General features: G+C 41.1%; 1 protein-coding gene across 1 annotated transcript in view; it reads right to left on the bottom strand.

Annotated features, from left to right (window-relative positions):
• Positions 1–1356: 1356 nt before the first annotated feature.
• Positions 1357–19950, bottom strand: part of ERCC6 (ERCC excision repair 6, chromatin remodeling factor) — a 79197-nt gene continuing 60603 nt past the window's right edge. Inside the window, exons 14-21 of the mRNA XM_040320781.1 lie at positions 19757–19867; positions 18402–18521; positions 17264–17358; positions 15278–15423; positions 9918–10352; positions 7565–7760; positions 2983–3058; positions 1357–2199 (exon numbers count right to left, since the gene is read on the bottom strand). Of these exons, the coding sequence (XP_040176715.1) occupies positions 1786–2199; positions 2983–3058; positions 7565–7760; positions 9918–10352; positions 15278–15423; positions 17264–17358; positions 18402–18521; positions 19757–19867 (1593 nt within the window). The 3' untranslated portion in view covers positions 1357–1785. The remainder of the gene's footprint in view (positions 2200–2982; positions 3059–7564; positions 7761–9917; positions 10353–15277; positions 15424–17263; positions 17359–18401; positions 18522–19756; positions 19868–19950) is intronic.

Genomic DNA, 19950 nt, shown 5'->3' with positions numbered 1-19950 from the left:
AACTGTTTGTTATAGACTACCTCTACAGGCCAGTTCTACAGGACAAGATCCTGTGCATCTTGACCTATTTAAGAGGCAGGCAAGAATTCTCTCACAGAAAGTCCATCAGATCATCTACACCAGAGGTAGGCAACATTTAAGACGTGGAGATTTACCTGGACAAGATCAAAGGTCAGTAGTAGGTAGGGTTATGGACAATGAAGAGTCAATATTATGAAGAGCAGTGTACAGGAAAATGTAGAACAAGGGACAGGGGTGAGCAGGACTTGGGATCAGCAGAGCAATATACAGGGGGACAGGAGGGCACAGTACCAGGGGGGCTGGGTGTTGGGGAGGGTCAGGGGGTCACACTGGGGACTCACAATGGCACAAAAGTAGTTACCTCATGCCTCTGCAATAGAGATCAGGTCTGAATTGCGCCTGAATTTGTCATAGGCGGCACAGGCATGTACCATAGCTGCATGTAAGCTCAGATCGTACTATGGGGTGGGGAATAATATTGCCGGCTAGTATTGGATTTTGATAGCTTGCTTCCAGCTCTGCCAGTTGCAGGTTGGCAAAGCAGAGACAAAATTGTGATCTACCAGCCACCTGCCCATGGTCGACCAATCTACTGGTTGCCAACCCTCGAGCTACATAGTTGTGCATTGCTGTAGGATGAAGCTCCAAATTGTTGTGGCACCAAAGAATGCATCAGACTGACTTGAGTCTGTGCACCATGTGCTTGGCCCAGGCAGCCAGGTAGCCAAAGCTACCATAGTCTGTTACATGGTCACAGGTGAAGAAGTAAGAAAGTTTTAAGAAGGGCCTCTAACCTCCTGTTCAGAGAGCCCTTAGAGACCTCTTTGTCCACTCACAGCCAAACATCATACAGAACTTCCTGCACATGAACTGGTAACATCCTTATAGGCTTCTTGGACCCCCCCCCCCCCCCCCTTATCAGGAAGCATTGTTTCTTTGATGCCAGAGCCTGGCAATGACACAGAAGGGGATGTCGACTGTTGTCGCCTAAGCCCTTTGCATCCTCTAGCAGAGACTTTGCCAATGAGCTCTGACATAGAAGTTGAAAATTGCTCTCTTGCTCAGTTTGCGCTTACCTGCCCTCTTGTCCCATTTTCCTCATTCCTTACATCCACCATACAGTTTTTCTAGAAAGCACTGATCCACCAACAAGTTAGGGAGAGGCTTCTTACTTCCTAGGGCACGGAGATAAACCAAGCTCTGTACAGAGGGGATATACAGACACATGGAGGAGGAAAACCTTTCTGCTTTAGCTCAGTGTTCAATCTCCCAAAGTCAAGGCCTATATACCTCAAAGGTCTGCTGTGCCCCAATGAACAATAGGAGAAACACAAATTACAGTATCATTTTTATGACATAAAAAAAAAATTCAATACACTAGCAGCAAAGTAGAGCAGGTAACTGCTACTATACATAAACCCTTTCCCCTGTCCCCTTTTACATGTTAAGCACCAACATAACTAATTTGATTTATTTTATTTTTTTACCATAGGCACTTAACCAGACACCAGTAATTTGAATCACTAGGTCTGCGTGCTCAACAATTTATCGTGAATGTTGATAGGTATATATAGAATGAACAGAATAGAGAAGCATTTTGACATTGTGTAATAAAAATACTGCAGCTCTGTCTGTTCAGGTAAAGCACCAACTTGATATATGCCCTTATGACTACACAAACACCATTTTTCTGCACCTGTGCCAAGTGTTTAGCAATCTTAATATCAGCTGTACATTTAAAGTGGGCAGTTTAAAAAGGAATGATCAGCGGAATTCAGGTCTTAGCCTCCAGACTCCAGAACCATTACTATTCCGATGAAAAGTACACAGCCTACGCAAAAGTTCCCGAAAGACACAGGACTGTGAGGAAGAAAGTTTGTTTTCAAACTCATGAAGTAGTTCTTGTGTGCTGGCTTCACCTTCACCATGAGCTTGGAATGCTATGAAGTTTCTCACATCTGTGAGAAGCTCATCGTGCTCTGTAGAGTCTGTTGTTGTAGCTCCTGTTTCACTGTCTTCTCTCGAAGGAAGCAAGAGATGATTTCTTTCTTTCATGCGAGCAAGCAAAGAAGTGGACGACAATGCAGAAGTAGTTGGTTCTTTGGACTGGGCATCTCCATTAAAATGGGATGATGTAGCAGTCCTAATCACAGCTAGCTGCTTTGTGATCTTGGCGTCCTGAAATTACAAACAAAATAGTTAATTCATCTAAAATATTGCATTTTAAAATTCTATATGCGGTTTTGTTGATCTCATTAGAAAAAGAATACCGACTTAAGAAGCCCTATGTTTTTTAGGGTTAAGGAACCCATAAAGAATTGGCTAGACCTTAAAGAAAAACATACGTCTTATCTATAAGCTGTATCCAATATTCTGGGGTTAAATTACTTATTTTCTACATATTGAAACAGTTACTTGAAACAGAACTCCATTACTCTTTATTTATATATTACCTGCTTATCCTAAAGCACCTTACAGGAACTATAGTCAGCTTGCCTCCTGCCAGAACACAACAGCAGAAGCACTAAAGCACTGAAAGAGCAGAGATCCTGACAGAAAACATGTTTAACATAACAACGCATACCATCACCCTTTAGAAACTACAACTGAAACAAGCAGGATCAGGAAAACAACTCCGTACACTTAACTATCAGGGACACTAGTATGCCAGAAACAAGGACATTTTGGAACTAGGGTGGCATTATGGATGCATTATGGACGCCAGATGCTGGACTAAGGGGACTGGTCGCTACATCAATGTCTGGATAAAACCAGGCAGGTCGGCTGTTCATATCATGCATATCACAACTTAAAAAGAATTGAAACAGCATTAACAGTTAGAAGTGACATAAAAACAGTACAGATCAGTGGTAGGAGAACCAGACCCTCAAAGCTCATCAACACAGGCCCAGATAGTATTGCGTCAAAGGCATTGACATGGTTTAGTACTTTTTTTTTTACCTTGCATTTGTCCTGAGGGATCTTGCTTTCTGAAATAGCTGGTTGAAGCAAAAGTGGGTTCTTTTTCTGTCCAAATCTTTTACAAAAAAAAAAGTAAGCATTAAAAATAGAGTAATAAACCAGGATCCCCAAAACACACTATTAAACACAATTTGAGTAAATCACAAATGCATCATAAAATGAAGCCTTACAATATAACATGTTTGTAATATAAAAAAAAATCTCAGCCCTTGCTTCTTGGTTAACAAATGCAGGTAACTATCAAATCAAGATGTACACTGACAGCAGAAGCCATTTCTCGCAAACATATTGGAAGAATATTTGCAGATAGGTTACAAAGCACGCTAAACCTCTAAAACAAATAATAACTTAACTTCATAGTATATGAAAAAAGTTACTTCTGTTCTGTAACAGAACCAGTTTTGTTTTTAATTTATAAAAACAAGCAAATACCTATTATCTTTTGAAAGAATCCTTGCCTATTGATAGAAACTAGAAACACTGAATGGATGTTAAATCAGATGGCTCCACCTATAGGCCATTTCAAGAACGTGCAATCCAGATCTCATCAAACCATTATGGAACTCTTTTTGCCAGGTTTAGTGGCATATTTTCCTTTTAAACTTTTTGAAAACTTTTCCTTTTTTGTTTTGTAGTATATATGTAATACATATGCAATGTCGACAGAGGACAGAGTAGAACTGAATGAAAGCCGACAAAGGTCATTAGGAGGTACCACATACCCTTCATAGTTATTACTTGAACTTTTTATAACAGAAAACAAGTGTGCGTATAATAAATCAACAAACATTCAAATGCAGATTTATACATAAAATGTCAGTTATGGTTTCTGTGATATTACATAACTAGTTATTCTGCTACCCAAGTTAAAGTCTACAAAAGTCTTTTTTTTTGGTATTACTGTAAAACAGCTACACATTAGCGGACACCTTTTGCAAAAAAGTTATATTATATTTATGAACATCAACATACTTTTTTGATTAAATGATCATAACAGCTAACCCTCACACATACAGGGCCAGATTCTCGTACATTTGCGGCGGCTCAAGGTAACAGTTTTCAGTGTAAGTGCCTGATCCACAAAGCACTTACCTGTAAACTTGCGGCGGTGTATCGTAAACATGTCCGGCACAAGCCCGCCCAATTCAAATGGGGCGTGTACCATTTAAATTAGGCGCGCTCCCGCGCCGGACGTACTGCGCATGCTCAGTTTTAAAATCCCCGCCGTGCTTTGCACGATGTGACGTAATTTTTTAGAACGGCGACGTGCGTAGCGTCCATTCGTATTCCCGGACGTCTTACGCCAAAACAAAAAAAAATTGAAATTCGACCCGGGAACGACGGCCATACTTTAACATGGCTCGACTAAAGTTAAGCCATGTTAAAGCATGTGTAAATTTGCGGCGGGAAAAAATTACTAGCGACGACGTAACGAACGCGAAAACCGTCGTGGATCCCCGTAAATGCTCATTAGCATAACCGACGCAGGAAAACGACGCAAACTCCACCCAGCGGCGGCCGAGGTACTGCATCCTAAGATCCGACAGTGTAAGTCAATTACACCTGTCGGATCTTAGGGCTATCTATGCGGAACTGATTCTATGAATCAGCCGCATAGATACTCTCAGAGATACGACGGCGTATCAGGAGATACGCTGTCGTATCTCTCCTGTGAATCTGGCCCACAGTGTGTAAAATAAGTACTATTTTTCTAAAGGTGCTATTTGACATGACATTTTTACCACATGTCGGTAACAACCCATGCAATCCATACATACACAGAAACCAAAACCAAACCAGCAAAAAAGACACAACTGAGCATGTGCAGGTCGGCTTCTCTGCCTGTGGTTTAACTGGCTTTCCCCAGATAGATAGTGCAGGAGGGGAGGATCTATGCATACAGGATAAAACAGCCTTTTTACACAAAACGCAGAGGATTAACCCCTTAAGTTCCACAGTGAGTATAACAAGCATGCCATGTTGCATATAGACTGATTTTGCTGTAGTGGGTTTAGTAATAAATACATTTCAGTTGGCGTGTTTAATACTTTTTTCCTGTGTCATTCCATTTTATTACACATAACTTAACCACAGCCCAGCCAGCCACTGCATATATACGGCCGGCTGGGCCCTCTCTCCTTCTGAGTGGACGTTCAGGAATGTCCCTCAGAAGGAGGGGGATAACGCATGTCCCGATGAGCGCGTGTCACCCGGACAGGGCACATCTCCGATCGGCAGGAGGGCTCTGTGAAAGGCCCTCCTGATCACATGCCGGCCGTGTCCAATCACAGGCTTCATGTGATGTAAATAGGGATCCGGTTGCTAGACGATCGGCTCTCCTCTCCTGACACGGAAGTTGTCAGTGAGAAGAGGAGAGCGGATCGCTGCAGCCAGATCACTGATCACCAGTGTAAAACACACATGTCCCCAGACAATGTCCCCAAAACACATGTCCCCACATATGTAACAGTAAAATCATATGTCCCAATGATCATCTGCACATATGTCCGTGATCACCTGCACACATCTGTACATGATCATCTGCGTACATATGTCCGTGATCACACAAACCAATTATTATACACTGAACAGGATTTTTTTTACCAAAGACCAGAATACATTTTGTCTTAAATTTATGACAAAATTAGATTTTATTGGATTTCTTTTAAAATGGAAAAAATAAAATATATAATTTTTTTCCAAATTTCTGCTACTTTTTCGCTTATATCGCAAAAAATAAAAAGCGGTATCAATGAATAAATACCACTTAAAGAAAGCTCCATTTGTGGGAACAAAATTATAAAAATTTAATTTGGGTACAGCGTAGCATGACCGCGCAATTGTCATTGAAAGTGCGAAAGTGAAAGTGTGAAAATTGGCCTGGGAAGGGGAATAAAGTGCCCAGTATTGAAGTGGTTAATTTCTGAACGTATTTGTTTCTTTGTATGTATGGATTGCATGGGTTGTTAACTGACATGTAGTGACAATTTCATGTCAATACCTAGAAAAATAACTCTCACCCTCGCACAAGATTAATAGCAAGTAGCGTAGGCGAGCAATTCATAATTTTATTTATTTTAAATAAAGGCATTTCAGTCATTCTGAAGTGTACCTACAGTGCTATAAAAGCATATCAACAATTTTGCAATACAAATTAATAAATCTGAAGTTTAGGTATTTTTTTTCCCCACTTACTGCTGCAGTCACACAATGTATCTGTAATGAAGAATGTCTCACATCCTGCAGGCTTATAGTTCCTGACCAAATCTTCTGTCCTTTGATAGAGATGTGCAGCAGAGGTGAATAGCTTCAGGTCTAACACTTTAATATATTTTATATTTCAGAAGTTCATGACAAAAGGACAGCCATCTCCTCCAATGACAAAAGTCCATTCACAAATTTCACTAAATGCAACATAGTTTGGTCCCCTTGGGGAATTACAGAATCCTCTCCGCCACTTACAAATCATATTACATTAAGGCCCCTTTCACACTGGGGTGGGAGGAGTGGTGGCGGTATAGCGCCGCTAAAAATAGCGGCGCTATACCGTCAGATTTGAGAACAGGGTGGAACAGAAGGCCTTATGACAGGGCACCTGAATTGTTTCAAACAGGCCAAGGCTCGTCCCCCAGGAGTCTGAGTATGTTATACCAAGTTATTCTGCGTCAATAGGGATCATGGGAATCAGTTTCCCCAGTATCTTGCAGAGTGGTTGAGGGGAAAAGCTACACTGGAGGGAATACAGCAGACTAAACACGTTCAAACATCTGGTCACAAATCTGTAGTTTCTTGTTGATTCCCCTTTCATTTGCAGGGAAAATGGTGAGCCAAAGTGCATCAGCCAAAATGCGTTGGCAACTACATCACTCAAGCAGCAATGTTGTGTGCAAAAAAAAACACCAAATAAAAAAAAAAGTAGAAATTACCTTATGTCGTAGAGAAATTTACAAAGGGGGATTTCACACTAAGTGAAAACACCTGCATGTAAAACAGGATATGGTCACAATTACAGGGAAATACTGTCTTACTTTTATCCATGCTGCAGGTTCCCCAAGGGGACCAAATTTCACCCATCACAATGGGCATCCCTCCAAAGTTGCGTTCATGGTCTGGCTGCCATAGTAACAGACCATGGTCTTTGACCCTGCTGCTTACTGCACTAATTGCGCCATGTGTCAAGGTGAGAGAGGACTGCAAGGTCCAGCGCCTGAAGCAAACTATACAGACTAGCCCACTAATGCGGGGGGCCTGGGTATGGGGGGGGGGGGTTCAGCAAAGCTATAGCCCATGGTCTATGACTGCACATCCTTTATCCTGTACTGTATGAGGATAATAAAATATTTTAACTAAACTTTAGCTTTAAAAAGTGCCAATAACAGTCACAATATTCGGTACATATATAATTAGACTGAAGTTGGAATTATATTTAAATTTTCACTAAAATAATTCCTAATAAAGGGATTAATAAAGGGTTGCCTATGAATCAAGCATAATATACTGCTTTCATTTTTTCAATTCAATTTAAAAGGTAAGCTACTGTTTAATTCAAAATAATTCCCACCTGTTTTTTGGAGGGACGCCAGCACTTGTCCCAGTCCATGTTGGGATTCCAGAGGAGGCTGCGTTACAGCGTTGACGGGAAACTTTTAGGACACGTAGTGCTTCTTGGGCCACTCTACTTGCTTCTTGTTCAACCAGCACATAGTCTGGATTTGAGGAATCCATAATAACATCATGCTTCATGACACTATGAACACCTGGGGAAAATTATTTTGTAGAGGGTAAAGTGGATGAAATTGAAGATTTATTAACTAAAAGAGAAGACATAGAAATGTTATTGTGCCTAAGATGTACCTTTTATTCCCTGAAAAATAGCACTTGAGTTCATGTGCCTAGGAAATCCTGTGGATTTCAAGACTTAAAGTGCAATGATCTCATGACATTTGTTTTGTGGCTCTTTGATTTATGCACCTCTCCTGCCGCTTCATCACCACCACCCCCCTTCTCAAGTCATCATGGAGTTAGCTGATAGACCTACTTCTACCAAGCTGACAGCCTTCACACAGATGCACCATACAGAATAAGGCACAGTACATAAGTAATCGGCATAAAGACAATGGGGTAGATTCACGTACGGGCGCGCATAGTTACGGCGGCGCAGCGTTTCGTATTTCCGCTACGCCGCCGTAACCTACAGGAGCAAGTGCCGTATTCACAAAGCACCTGCTTCGTAAGTAGCGGCGGCGTAGCGTAAAAGGGGCCGGCGCAAGTGCGCATAATTCAAATGTGGAAGGGGGGGCGTGTTTTATTTAAATTTTTGATGACCCGACGTGATTGACATTTTGTACGGACGGCGCATGCGCCGTCCATGTACATATCCCAGTGTGCATTGCTTCCAAGTACGGCGCAACGACGTATTGGTTTCGACGTGAACATAATTTACGTCCAGCCCTATTCGCGAACAACTTACGCAAACAACGTAAAAAATTCAAATTTCGAAGCGGTAACGACGTCCATACTTAACATTGGCTGCGCCTCCTAATAGCAGGAACAACGTTACGCTGGAAAAAGCCTTAACGTAAAAAACGAACGCCGGTCGCACGTACGTTTGTGAATCGGCGTAAGTAGGGAATTTGCATACTCTACGCTGAAAACTACGGGAGAGCCACCTAGCGGTCAGCGTCAGAATGCACCCTAAGATACGACGGCGTAAGAGACTTATGCCAGTCGTATCTTAGGCTACAGTCGGCGTATCTAGCTTTCTGAATACAGAAAGTAGATACGCCGGCGCAACTTAGCAATTACGCGGTGTATCTATGGATACGCCGGCATAATTGCTCTCTGAATCTACCCCAGTATAGGTTATTGGTCTTTTGCTTGCCTTAGACCCAGCTTCCAACATTCAGATCCTCTGAAAAACATCCAGACATACAAACTACAGGGATTTAGACTATCTGCAGTTGAACAGCTTCTTCCCCCAACTTGTCAGACTCACAAACACCAGAATTCTTACTTGCCAAATTTCCCAATTTGCACTGTTGATACTACTCCATCTTATAGAATTGTACAGTTCTCACATATGTATGTATATCTTAGCATATGTATATAATAACATGAATACGTCTTGATTTGTTTATTGTTGTCTTAAAGCGGGGGTTCACCCGTACATAAAACTTTTTCCCCCTTAGATTAATGCTCGTTTTGTCTAGGGGAATCGGCTAGTTGTTTTAAAATATGAGCATTACTTACCGTTTACGAGATGCATCTTCTCCGCCGCTTCCGGGTATGGGCTGCGGGACTGGGCGTTCCTATTTTGATTGACAGTCTTCCGAGAGGCTTCCGACGGTCGCATCCATCGCGTCATGATTTTCCGAAAGAAGCCGAACGTCGGTGCGCAGGCGCAGTATAGAGCCGCACCGACGTTCGGCTTCTTTCGGCTACTAGTGACGCGATGGATGCGACCGTCGGAAGCCTCTCGGAAGACTGTCAATCAAGAAGGAACGCCCGCTCCCGAAGACCCATACCCGGAAGCGACGGAGAAGATGCATCTCGAAAACGGCAAGTACAGCTCATATTTTAAAACAACTAGCCGATTCCCCTAGACAAAATGAGCATCCATCTAAGGGGATTTTTTGAAAAAAAATTCTTATGGGTGAACTCCCGCTTTAACAGGTGTCAGTGTATAGCTATCTGTGTGTGGGGTTGAACAGAAATGCATTCATGTTTATCCATTTGCAAAGTACACTGAGAGCCATTTTTAAACTTTTAAAGCTTAAACATAAGATAGACTATGCTGTACATGCCTGGCCAATCAAATGGATTCTGAAACACCACTATATTATTATGTTTAAGCAAACCTGTAAAAGTCACATGCAGCCCTAGTACTTTATATAGAAAGGAAAGGCATCACCTACCAGATTTTTTAAACAATTTTTCCAAAACATATTCATCACTTGACTTGTGTTTTTCCTGCTGCTCTTCATTCTCTGGCTTCTTGAATGGCTTTTGCTTCAGTAAATGCGAAATCCTCTCTCCATTACCATCTTTTAGCCTTTTCCCTTTATCCTGGTGTTTCGTCTTGGCTTTGTGTTTTCGGTGATTGTTTTCTGGGGATGAGCCGTGTTCTTTGACAGCTTTTAGGTTCTCACTAAGATCTGCTTGTAAATCAGGTTTTTTTTGCAAGCCATCTTGTGGAAAGCCCTCCGAGCAAATGGACAAGGTGCTAGTGGCAGACAATGGCACTGGCTTTTTGTTTTTTACAGCGATAGGGGAATTCTCTTCATTTACACCATTAATGCCCCTTATTTGTTTTTTAGGAGGTCTTGAGAGTTTCACATCAGAACCAGTCCCTTAAAAAACGGAAAAACACTTTTATAACTTATTTACAAAACACAAAAAAAGACCCTGTTTGCAGCAATCACAAATGAAATGCTCAAATAGGCACAGCTTTAAGGCCATATGTATTAGTATATGTAATGCACTGACTGCTATCCAGCTGGCAGTCTGCAGACATTAGTCTTTCTAAATAAAAGTTTGTCAATTATTTTGCAATCTCAAAAATATATTGTTTTACACGTTTTTTCCATGAGGTGTTTGCTAAAAAGAGCAATGTTATTCTCAATACAAAATATATACAGTACAGACCAAAAGTTTGGACACACCTTCTCATTCAAAGAGTTTTCTTTATTTTCATGACTATGAAAATTGTAGATTCACACTAAAGGCATCAAAACTATGAATTAACACATGTGGAATTATACATAACAAAAAAGTGTGATACAACTGAAAATATATTTCATATTCTAGGTTCTTCAAAGTAGCCACCTTTTGCTTTGATTACTGCTTGGCACACTCTTGATGAGCTTCAAGAGGTAGTCACCTGGCGCAGCACCCCATCACTCTCCTTCTTGGTCAAATAGCCCTTACACAGCCTGGAGGTGTGTTTGGGGTCATTGTCCTGTTGAAAAATAAATGATGGTCCAACTAAATGGAAACCGGATGGAATAGCATGCCGCTGCAAGATGCTGTGGTAGCCATGCTGGTTCAGTATGCCTTTCATTTTGAATAAATCCCCAACAGTGTCACCAGCAAAGCACCCCCACACCATCACACCTCCTCCTCCATGCTTCACGGTGGGAACCAGGCATGTAGAGTCCATCCGTTCACCTTTTCTGCGTCGCACAAAGACACAGGGGTTGGAACCAAAGATCTCAAGTTTGGACTCATCAGACCAAAGCACGGATTTCCACTGGTCTAATGTCCATTCCTTGTGTTCTTTAGCCCAAACAAGTCTCTTGTTGCCTTTCTTTAGCAGTGGTTCCCTAGCAGATATTCTACCATGAAGGCCTGATTCACACAGTCTCCTCTTACCAGTTCTAGAGATGTGTCTGCTGCAAAAGGTGGCTACTTTGAAGAACCTAGAATATGAAATATATTTTCAGTTGTTTCACACTTTTTTGTTATGTATAATTCCACATGTGTAATTCATAGTTTTGATGCCTTCAGTGTGAATCTACAATTTTCATAGTCATGAAAATAAAGACAACTCTTTGAATGAGAAGGGGTGTCCAAACTTTTGGTCTGTACTGTATTTTATCTACCGCTTTGAATTTTCTTGTTCTACAGTAGGATGATTTTCTGCCATCTGAATATCACCAAAGGCTAAAAAGAGGGACTATCTTGCGGCGATCAACAAACAAACCAAGTAACCTAAGGGTACTGAGCAGATTTTAGAATTGCAATACATCACTGAGCAGGCAAGGTAGGGAGTCAATTTTTATGTACCATAAGACCTGGTTCACACCTATGCGTTTTTGGTGCTTTTTGCAGGAACGCACTACAGTTCATTTAACATGGTTTCCTATGGGACACATTCACATCTATGCTTTTCTCAGCTGCTGCATTTTTGGAAAGGGTCAGGGACTTTTTTAAATGCAAAACTGTGCTTCAATAGAGAAGCGGCAGAAAAGCATGTAGTGCGATTTTGCCGCGATTTGTGTTTTTTAATCTGCCCTACAGCAAATTAGCCCAAAACCAGCATAAAAAAAGCAAAAACACATAAAAAAACGCGCGTGCAAAAATGCAAAATGCACTGCAGAAACGTATCAAAAGCAAACTGTATAGGTATGAACCAGCCTTTACAGTACCGACATGTTTAACCGCTTGCTTTTAGTTAATGCGCAATTTAAAAATACATTAATAATGTCAGTGTGCTTTATTCAAATAGAATTGTAGCCTCAACCTAGTTAGTCTTAAAAATGTCCATTCCCCACTCCTAGCACGCATGCTGTGTAAAATAAAAATGTGTGAGCTATCTGAGAATGCAGGGGAGAGAAGAAAGCACTCAACAACGGCTGGGAATGCTTAGGGGTGGTGACGTCACCCATAGACTCCCATGTCCCAGTTGTTGTCGGTGCTCCTTCCTCTCCCCTGCAGCTGCCTCTGGATATCAAAGAAGAGTGGGATCACAAGACCGGACCGCTGCAGACTGAAAATAGGTACGTATATACATATCTTTTACACAGGTTAGGTGTTGGGAGGGAATGGCACATTTTTAAGACTAGCTAAATTGAAGCTGGAATTCTACTTTTATACCATCTGATATTTTTGAATTGAACAGAGCATTATTAACCCTGCACTTTAAACTCCTACGGGTTGGATGAACCAAAAATGAACAGGCCTGAAATAGATTTTCAAATAAAAATAAATGCAAATGAAAAGAAAAGGCAGCCTCAATATCACCAATCCTACAGGGAAGTGGGAGGACCAATCCCAGATAAATGCATGTACCCAGCTCATGGAACGTTACAGATTGATTTTGCAGAATGGGTTTCCACTTACAGTGGGGGAAATAATTATTTGTACCCCTGCCAACTTTGTAAGTTTGCCCACTTACAAAGAAATGAAGGGTCTATAATTTTTATCATGGGTGTATTTTAAAATGATAGACAGAATATCAACCAAAAATCCAGGAAAAAAAAACATGACACAAATGTTATAAATTGAGTTGCAGTTCAGTGAGTAAAATAAGTATTTGATCCCCTACCAACCAACAATAATTCTGGCTCCCACAGGCTACAGTATGTGCTCATGTAATACACAGCTTAGTCCTGACAATTAAAGAAGTAGCCCCTAACAAAAACTCATTATGTGTATAAAAAACACCTGTCCACAGAACCTCTTTCTTCCATTCAAATGTTACCATCATGGACACGAGCAAAAAACTGTCAAAAGACATCAGGGACAATATTGTAGACCTGCACAGGGTTGGAATGGGCTACAAGACAATCAGCAAGAAGCTTGGTGAGAAGACCACTCGAGACGAGGAGACAATCGTTGGATTGATTATTTTCAAATAAAAGAAATACAAAAAAAAACATCAATTGCCCTCTGGTCTGGAGCTCCATGCAAGATTTTGCCTAGTGGGGTAACAATGATAAAAGTGAGGGATCAGCAGCCCAGAACTATATAGGAGGAGCTTGTGAATGATCTCGAGGCCGTTGGGACCACAGTCATTAAACCATTGGTAACACAATACACCACCATGGATTGAAGTCCTGCAGCGCCACAAGGTCCCAGTCAAGAAGGCACATGTACAGGTCCATCTGAAGTTTGCCAGTGAACAATTACATGATTCAGAGAAGGGTTGGGAGAAAGTGCTGTGGTCAGATTGAGACCAAAACTGAGCTCTTTGGCATTAACTCAACTCACCTTGTTTAGAGTAAGAGAAATGTAGACTATGACACATAGTACAGAGGTGGAAACTAGGGTTGTCCCAATACCGATACTGAGCATTTGCGCGAGTACTTTGGTGGAAAGTATTCCACCAAGAATTACATTTATGTTGTAGGAGATGCCAGAAATCTGACTTAGTATCTTAGTGCAGACTTCTTGGAAAATCAGTGAGTCAATCACACAAGCAGGAAATTATGTTTCTGGGGGGGATTCTGTACACGTTCTGTGTACAGAACACCTCCAGGTAGCCATATTGCATTGCATTTTAAAGAAAATTACAGAGCTGCAGATCAAGAGGAAAAGTCATTTTTAATAACATTCAATTACAATATGACTTGAGTCGCAATTGTTACATAGTAGGTGAGGTAGAAAAAAGACACAAGTCCAACCTGTGTGTGATTATATGTCAGTATTATCTTGTATATCCCTGTATTTTGTGGTCATTCAGATGCTTATCTAATAGTTTATTGAAACCATCAATGCCCGCCACTGAGACCACCGCCTGTGGAAGGGAATTCCACATGCTTGCCGTTCTTACAGTAAAGAACCCTCTACGTCATGGGTCTCAAACTGGCGGCCCTCCAGCTGTTGTGAAACTACAAGTCCCATCATGCCTCTGCTTGTGGGAGTCATGCTTGTAACTGTCAGCCTTGCAATGCCTCATGGGACTTGTAGTTTCGCAACAGCTGGAGGGCCGCCAGTTTGAGACCCCTGCTCTACGTAGTTTAAGGTTAAACCTCTTTTCTTATCATTTTAATGAGTGGCCACGTGTCTTGTTAAATTCCGTTCCACAAAAAAGTTTTATCCCTATTGTGGGGCCACTAGTATGGTGTTTGTAAATTTAAATCATATCCCCTCTCAAGCGTCTCTTCTCCAAAGAGAATAAGTTCAGTGCTCACAACCTTTCCTCATAATTAATATCCTCCAGACCCTTTATTAGCTTTATTGCCCTTCTTTGTACTCTCTCCATTTCCAGTACATCCTTCCTAAGGACTGGTGGCCAAAACTGGACAAAATTCTATATACTATATTATTTTTTTCTTATTTGTGATTTTTTTTTTCCACGAAAGTGGAGTTACCCATTAATTTGGCTATAACAATAATATAGAATAAACATAAGGGATTAAAGGATACGTTCACCTTTGTAAAAAATAAATAAAAAATAATGAATGCACATAATTGTTGCAGGTAAAAAAAATTGCAAAGGCTGTCGGTACTTGTAGCTCATTGATTCCCAGAACTCTGTGAATGAAATGATGGGCCGGGTGGGAGGAGCCCCGCACTGTTGCATTTTTTTTTTTTAAATTGTGACAAAAAGTTTGGGGAGAAGATCCCTGGCTCGCTGTCACTAGAGGCGGTTGGTTCAGGGAATAGCTGCAGTGGTGGGAACGTTGCATGCTCCACCCTAAAAACGGGTGACACCGGTAACAAGGTTCCCAAAGGTGAACTTATCCTTTAAATGAAAAGGTAATCGGGTTTATGCCTTGTAGTCTTTCATCAGCCATAACCAATACTGACATATATTTAAAATAACTGGTACCTGCAAAAATTGCACTGGTCTCTGTTCCTTGACCTGCATCTGGACTGCTCAATGTGAACAATTCATACATATCGTTGGATTTGAAGAAGCGCCTCTGCTTCGGGTCTTTCAAAACTCTGTTAGTCAAGAACTGCTTAAAGATTTGCCTAGGGACACAGACATACAGCTGTCACTGGAAAAACTTGGTTAGGGTTATAAATCTGAAATGCCAAGAATGCTAGGTTAAGCACATTGTCAATAGTAAGCTTAGTAACAACACATGTTACTGAATCACTCTGAGGAAGGGGATTCATTAGCAGCTTGACCCTTATAATAAAACCATAGAAATGCATCTTTGGAGTGATGGTGACTCAGATTCTGGCTATGCATGGCACCATTTGTTGTGGTCAGTTCAAGCACCCCCTGAAGCTATAAACTTGGGTTAAGTACTGACTAAAGCTCTACACTCAACTTGTTTGAGATTATGCACATGCAATAGTAAGCTTAGCAACTCCACTAAATCACATCCAAAAACATGTGATTTTATATCATATAACTCACTGGTAAAGACAACCAGAATATGGGGGACAAGAGGCCAAGCTGCTCTAGGCAGCCTCTCGAAACAGTTTTCTTCTCGTCTTTTCATACATTTAGAGGGACGACCAGTTCTTGGTAATTTCACTGTTGTGCCATATTTTCTCCACCTGATGAGGACTGTCTTCACTGTGTTCCATGGTATATCTAATGCCTTGGAAATTCTTTTTAACCTCTCTCCTGACTGATACCTTTTAACAATGAGATCCCTCTGATGCTTTGGAAGCGCTCTGTAGATCATGGCTTTTGCTGTAGGTTGCGACTAAGGAAATGTTAGTGAACACCTACTAGAACAGCTAAACTTTATTTGGGTTTATTCGCAGGCACTTTTAAATGATAGCAGGTGTGTACTGACTATTTAAAGCGGGAGTTAAACCGAATTTTTTTTTTAAGATTAGATTGAGGCTCATTTTGTCAAGGGGAATCAGGTAAAGTTTTTTTTTAAATCCGAGCAGTACTTACCGTTTTAGAGAGTGATCTTCTCCGCTGCTTCCGGATATGGTCTTCGGGACTGGGCGTTCCTACTTGATTGACAGGCTTCCGACGGTCGCATACATCGCGTCACGAGTAGCCGAAAGAAGCCGAATGTCGGTGTGGCTCTATACGGCGCCTGGGCACCGACGTTCGGCTACTTTCGGAAAATCGTGACGTGATAGATGCGACCGCCGGAAGACTGTCAATCAAATAGCAACGCCCAGTCCCGCAGCCCATACCCGGAAGCGGCGGAGAAGATCGCTCTCTAAAACGGTAAGTATTGCTTAGTTTTTAAAAAACTACCCGATTCCCCTTGACAAAATGAGCATCAATCTAATGTTAAAAATTAACATTTCCAGGTGAACCTCCACTTTAACATGAGTATGAATGTGATTGCTTAATTCTGAACACAGCTACATCCCCAGCTATAAGAGGGTGTTGAACACTTATGCAACCACATTATTTTAGTTTTTTACTTTTACCCTCCCCCCCCCCCCCCCATTAGATTCAGGATTTTTTTTTCTTGTTAAAGAGGTTTTATTGGATTTACAAAACATAACAGAAATTGGTAGTAGCCAGGCATAAACAAAGAAGGTGGACCACAGTGTGACAGACCTAGCCGGGACAGGGGCTTTTGGAGAGAAATGGAAAACCTTTGTTTTAGCCCCCCATGTCCCTCTTATGTGTAAGTTACCCTGTGTCTTTTAAGGGCACAGGGTGACCAAGTCAATAATGGACAACTACTTAATGGACACTGAGATTGTGGTTTGGATTACTGCAGATGGAACAGTAATATTTATCAACAATATCCCTTAAGAAATCTAAGATACATTAATTCCACTTAAATTAATAAACATTGTGCATAAAACTGAATTTACTTTTTTTTTATTAATCCACAATGCTTTGTCTAATAATGAAAGGGAGCTGAAGTTGCTATACCTGTGATATATCTTTTCTTCTATAGTCCCTGCAGTTAGCAGCCTATATACAGTGACCTCTTTCATCTGGCCGATTCTCCATGCCCTTTCTCGTGCCTGCAACATGAAATGATTAACACATACCAAATTAAAAAAAAAACCTTGATTAATGCAAACCCCATGAATACGTTTTATTCCTTAGTAAATTTATTTGTTCCTTCAAGTAAACCCTACCACCAGAATGCAGCACCGTGATCATTACTGTGAGGTCATGCCTGGCGCCATAAGGCTCCAGTCACATATATGCGAATTGGATGCGTATTGAACCCCATCCGATCCACATGACATGTTAATAAACTGGCTTTCTATGGAGCCAGTTTACATGCATGCGGTGCAGCAGCAGTGTGAATTTTCTGCGAATTTAAAGAGAGTCCTGTGTGTTTTCTGTGCATTGCGTGAATCGCACATCTACTCAGTTTTAATCACAAATTTGATTTGTTAAAAAAAAAAAAAAAAGTGTAGGGGTCCAGCCCCCCCCAATCCAATCCATGGTCTGGTATGGATTTTGATAGGACAATGTCACAAGGGTGAGGTGCCACCAGATTATGTCACCGGGTGGCCTTGTCCCTTAGCTATTTAAGAACTGTCAGATGGCGGAAGCTTTTTTTCTTTTTATGGGTTGGCGGTGGGCGCGATTGACCATGGATCTACAGCAGGGGGTGGTTGTTTTTTAAATAAGGGAATTGTCAAAAACTGTACGTGTTTTTGTTTTTCGACACTTTTTTGGGTGAATGGGTAGGTGTACAATCTACCCCCATACGCAATCACATAGAGGGATGGGGTGCGACCTGGGGGCCCCCATGTTAAAGGGGGCTTCCAGATTTCAATAAGCCCCCTGCCCGCAGACCCCCACAACCCCCGGCCAGGTTTGTGGGGAAGAGGCCCTTGACAAGATGTTTTTGGGGGGGGGGGAGCTCAGGTGGACAGGGGGGTTTAAATAAAGGACAACAACTTTACTAAAAGTTAAGTCATGCAGGGAAAGCCAATCAAAATTATGGTAGCAACTATGCAACTCACTCATGAAAGGTTTCCATTTCTGAATGATTATGTACTATTCTAAAGTCTTGCGTTTCTGTCTTGTTCTAAAGAGATGTGCGTACCTGGGTATCAGTGCTGGGGTTCCAATCAGGATCGTAGATAAGGACTCTGTTGGCTCCTGTAAGATTAACGCCTAGACCGCCAACTCTGGTTGTAAGAAGGAAGACAAAGATCGAAGCATCCTGTAACACATACAGTCAGGCTGATAAAAAACACACACACCAGCTACTTACAGTATGTACATCCATTTTCTTAAATTTAGAGTGCAAATAGTATACTGTTAAAAAGCTGAGAAATTGAAATATCAAGCTGCTTTTTGCAATCTTCATCTTACAGTCCAGGACAAATACAGCTGTGTTCATAGATTGCAAAAAAGCTGGTGAAATTTGAAATTGTACATAGAATTGATGCCGTTTTGAAAGGAAAGGGCAAAGGCTAAATGTAGATATGATTTGGAATTCTCTTATGTTCATTTACTTTCCATTTTGTTAATTGATAAAAATAAACCATTAAAGTGGTTGCAAACCCTTGTTTACAACTTTATGCTACAGGTAAGCCTATATTAAGGCTTACCTGTAGCTAACAAGGATATCTCCTAAACCTGCACGGTTTAGGAGATATCCCTGTATTTGCATGAAGCAATGGCACTATGTGCCGTTGCTTCAGTTGCACTGTGCCGTTCCCACACGCATGCGTGGGATTGACATCATCGCGGCTCCGGCCAATCACAACGCCGGAGCTACGATACCTGGAAGCCACTCTGGGACAACATGTCAGCGGCCGGAGGGGGAGACATGGACCGCTGCGGGGGCTTCGATCGGAGGCAAGTAATACATAATCCGCTAGTATGCTATGCATACTAGCTGATTATGTCTTTGTCTTGCAGGGTTTATTGTTTTTCAGGTTTGTTTCGGAGGGTTTACTCCTCCTTAATACTTCTATTTCTAAAAGTACATCAAAAGAACATCAGAGTGAGAGCAATAATTCTAGCACCATAGTTCTTCATTAACTGTAAACCAATAACCTGTTAAGGCTTTTAAAGCATCACATATGGAGAATTTTGGGTACTATAGTTTTTTTGTGACTCCAAGGGCATGTGCAATTTTAAGACTAGACATGTTTGGTATCTATTTACTCGATGCAATCCAGTAATTTCTAGCAAAAAGGCAGATTTTAACGTGTGCAAAAAATACAAAATTGCACTGGTAAGCAAGTGGTTAAAGAAAGGTCTTTCGTCTGACCACACCATTTTTCGTAAAAAAAAAAAAAAAGGTCCACATCTTACAAATTTTGTGAGGGGTATATAAACTTCTAAACAAAGCTGTAACAAGGGAACTAAAAATAAAAAATATAACAGGTGTATAATATAAAAACAAACAAAAGCAGAGAGCAAATGCATTTAAGAATATTTTCATACCTCATTGTACTTTGTGATGAGGGGTTGACGAGAGGCAACAGTTGTGGTCCCATCCATCTTGACATAGGAATAACCCATACTCATGATGAAGACCTCTAGGATCTGCAACATCTAAAAGTGAAAGTAGCTAAAAAATATTAATTTCATAGTATTTTGTCAATGACAACTATCTTGTGACAAATGAAACAATATCC

Source organism: Rana temporaria, chromosome 8, assembly GCF_905171775.1.
Source record: "Rana temporaria chromosome 8, aRanTem1.1, whole genome shotgun sequence".
Lineage (NCBI taxonomy): Eukaryota > Metazoa > Chordata > Amphibia > Anura > Ranidae > Rana > Rana temporaria.
Note: the sequence above shows the minus strand (reverse complement) of the source record. Positions and strands in the feature narration are given on the sequence as shown.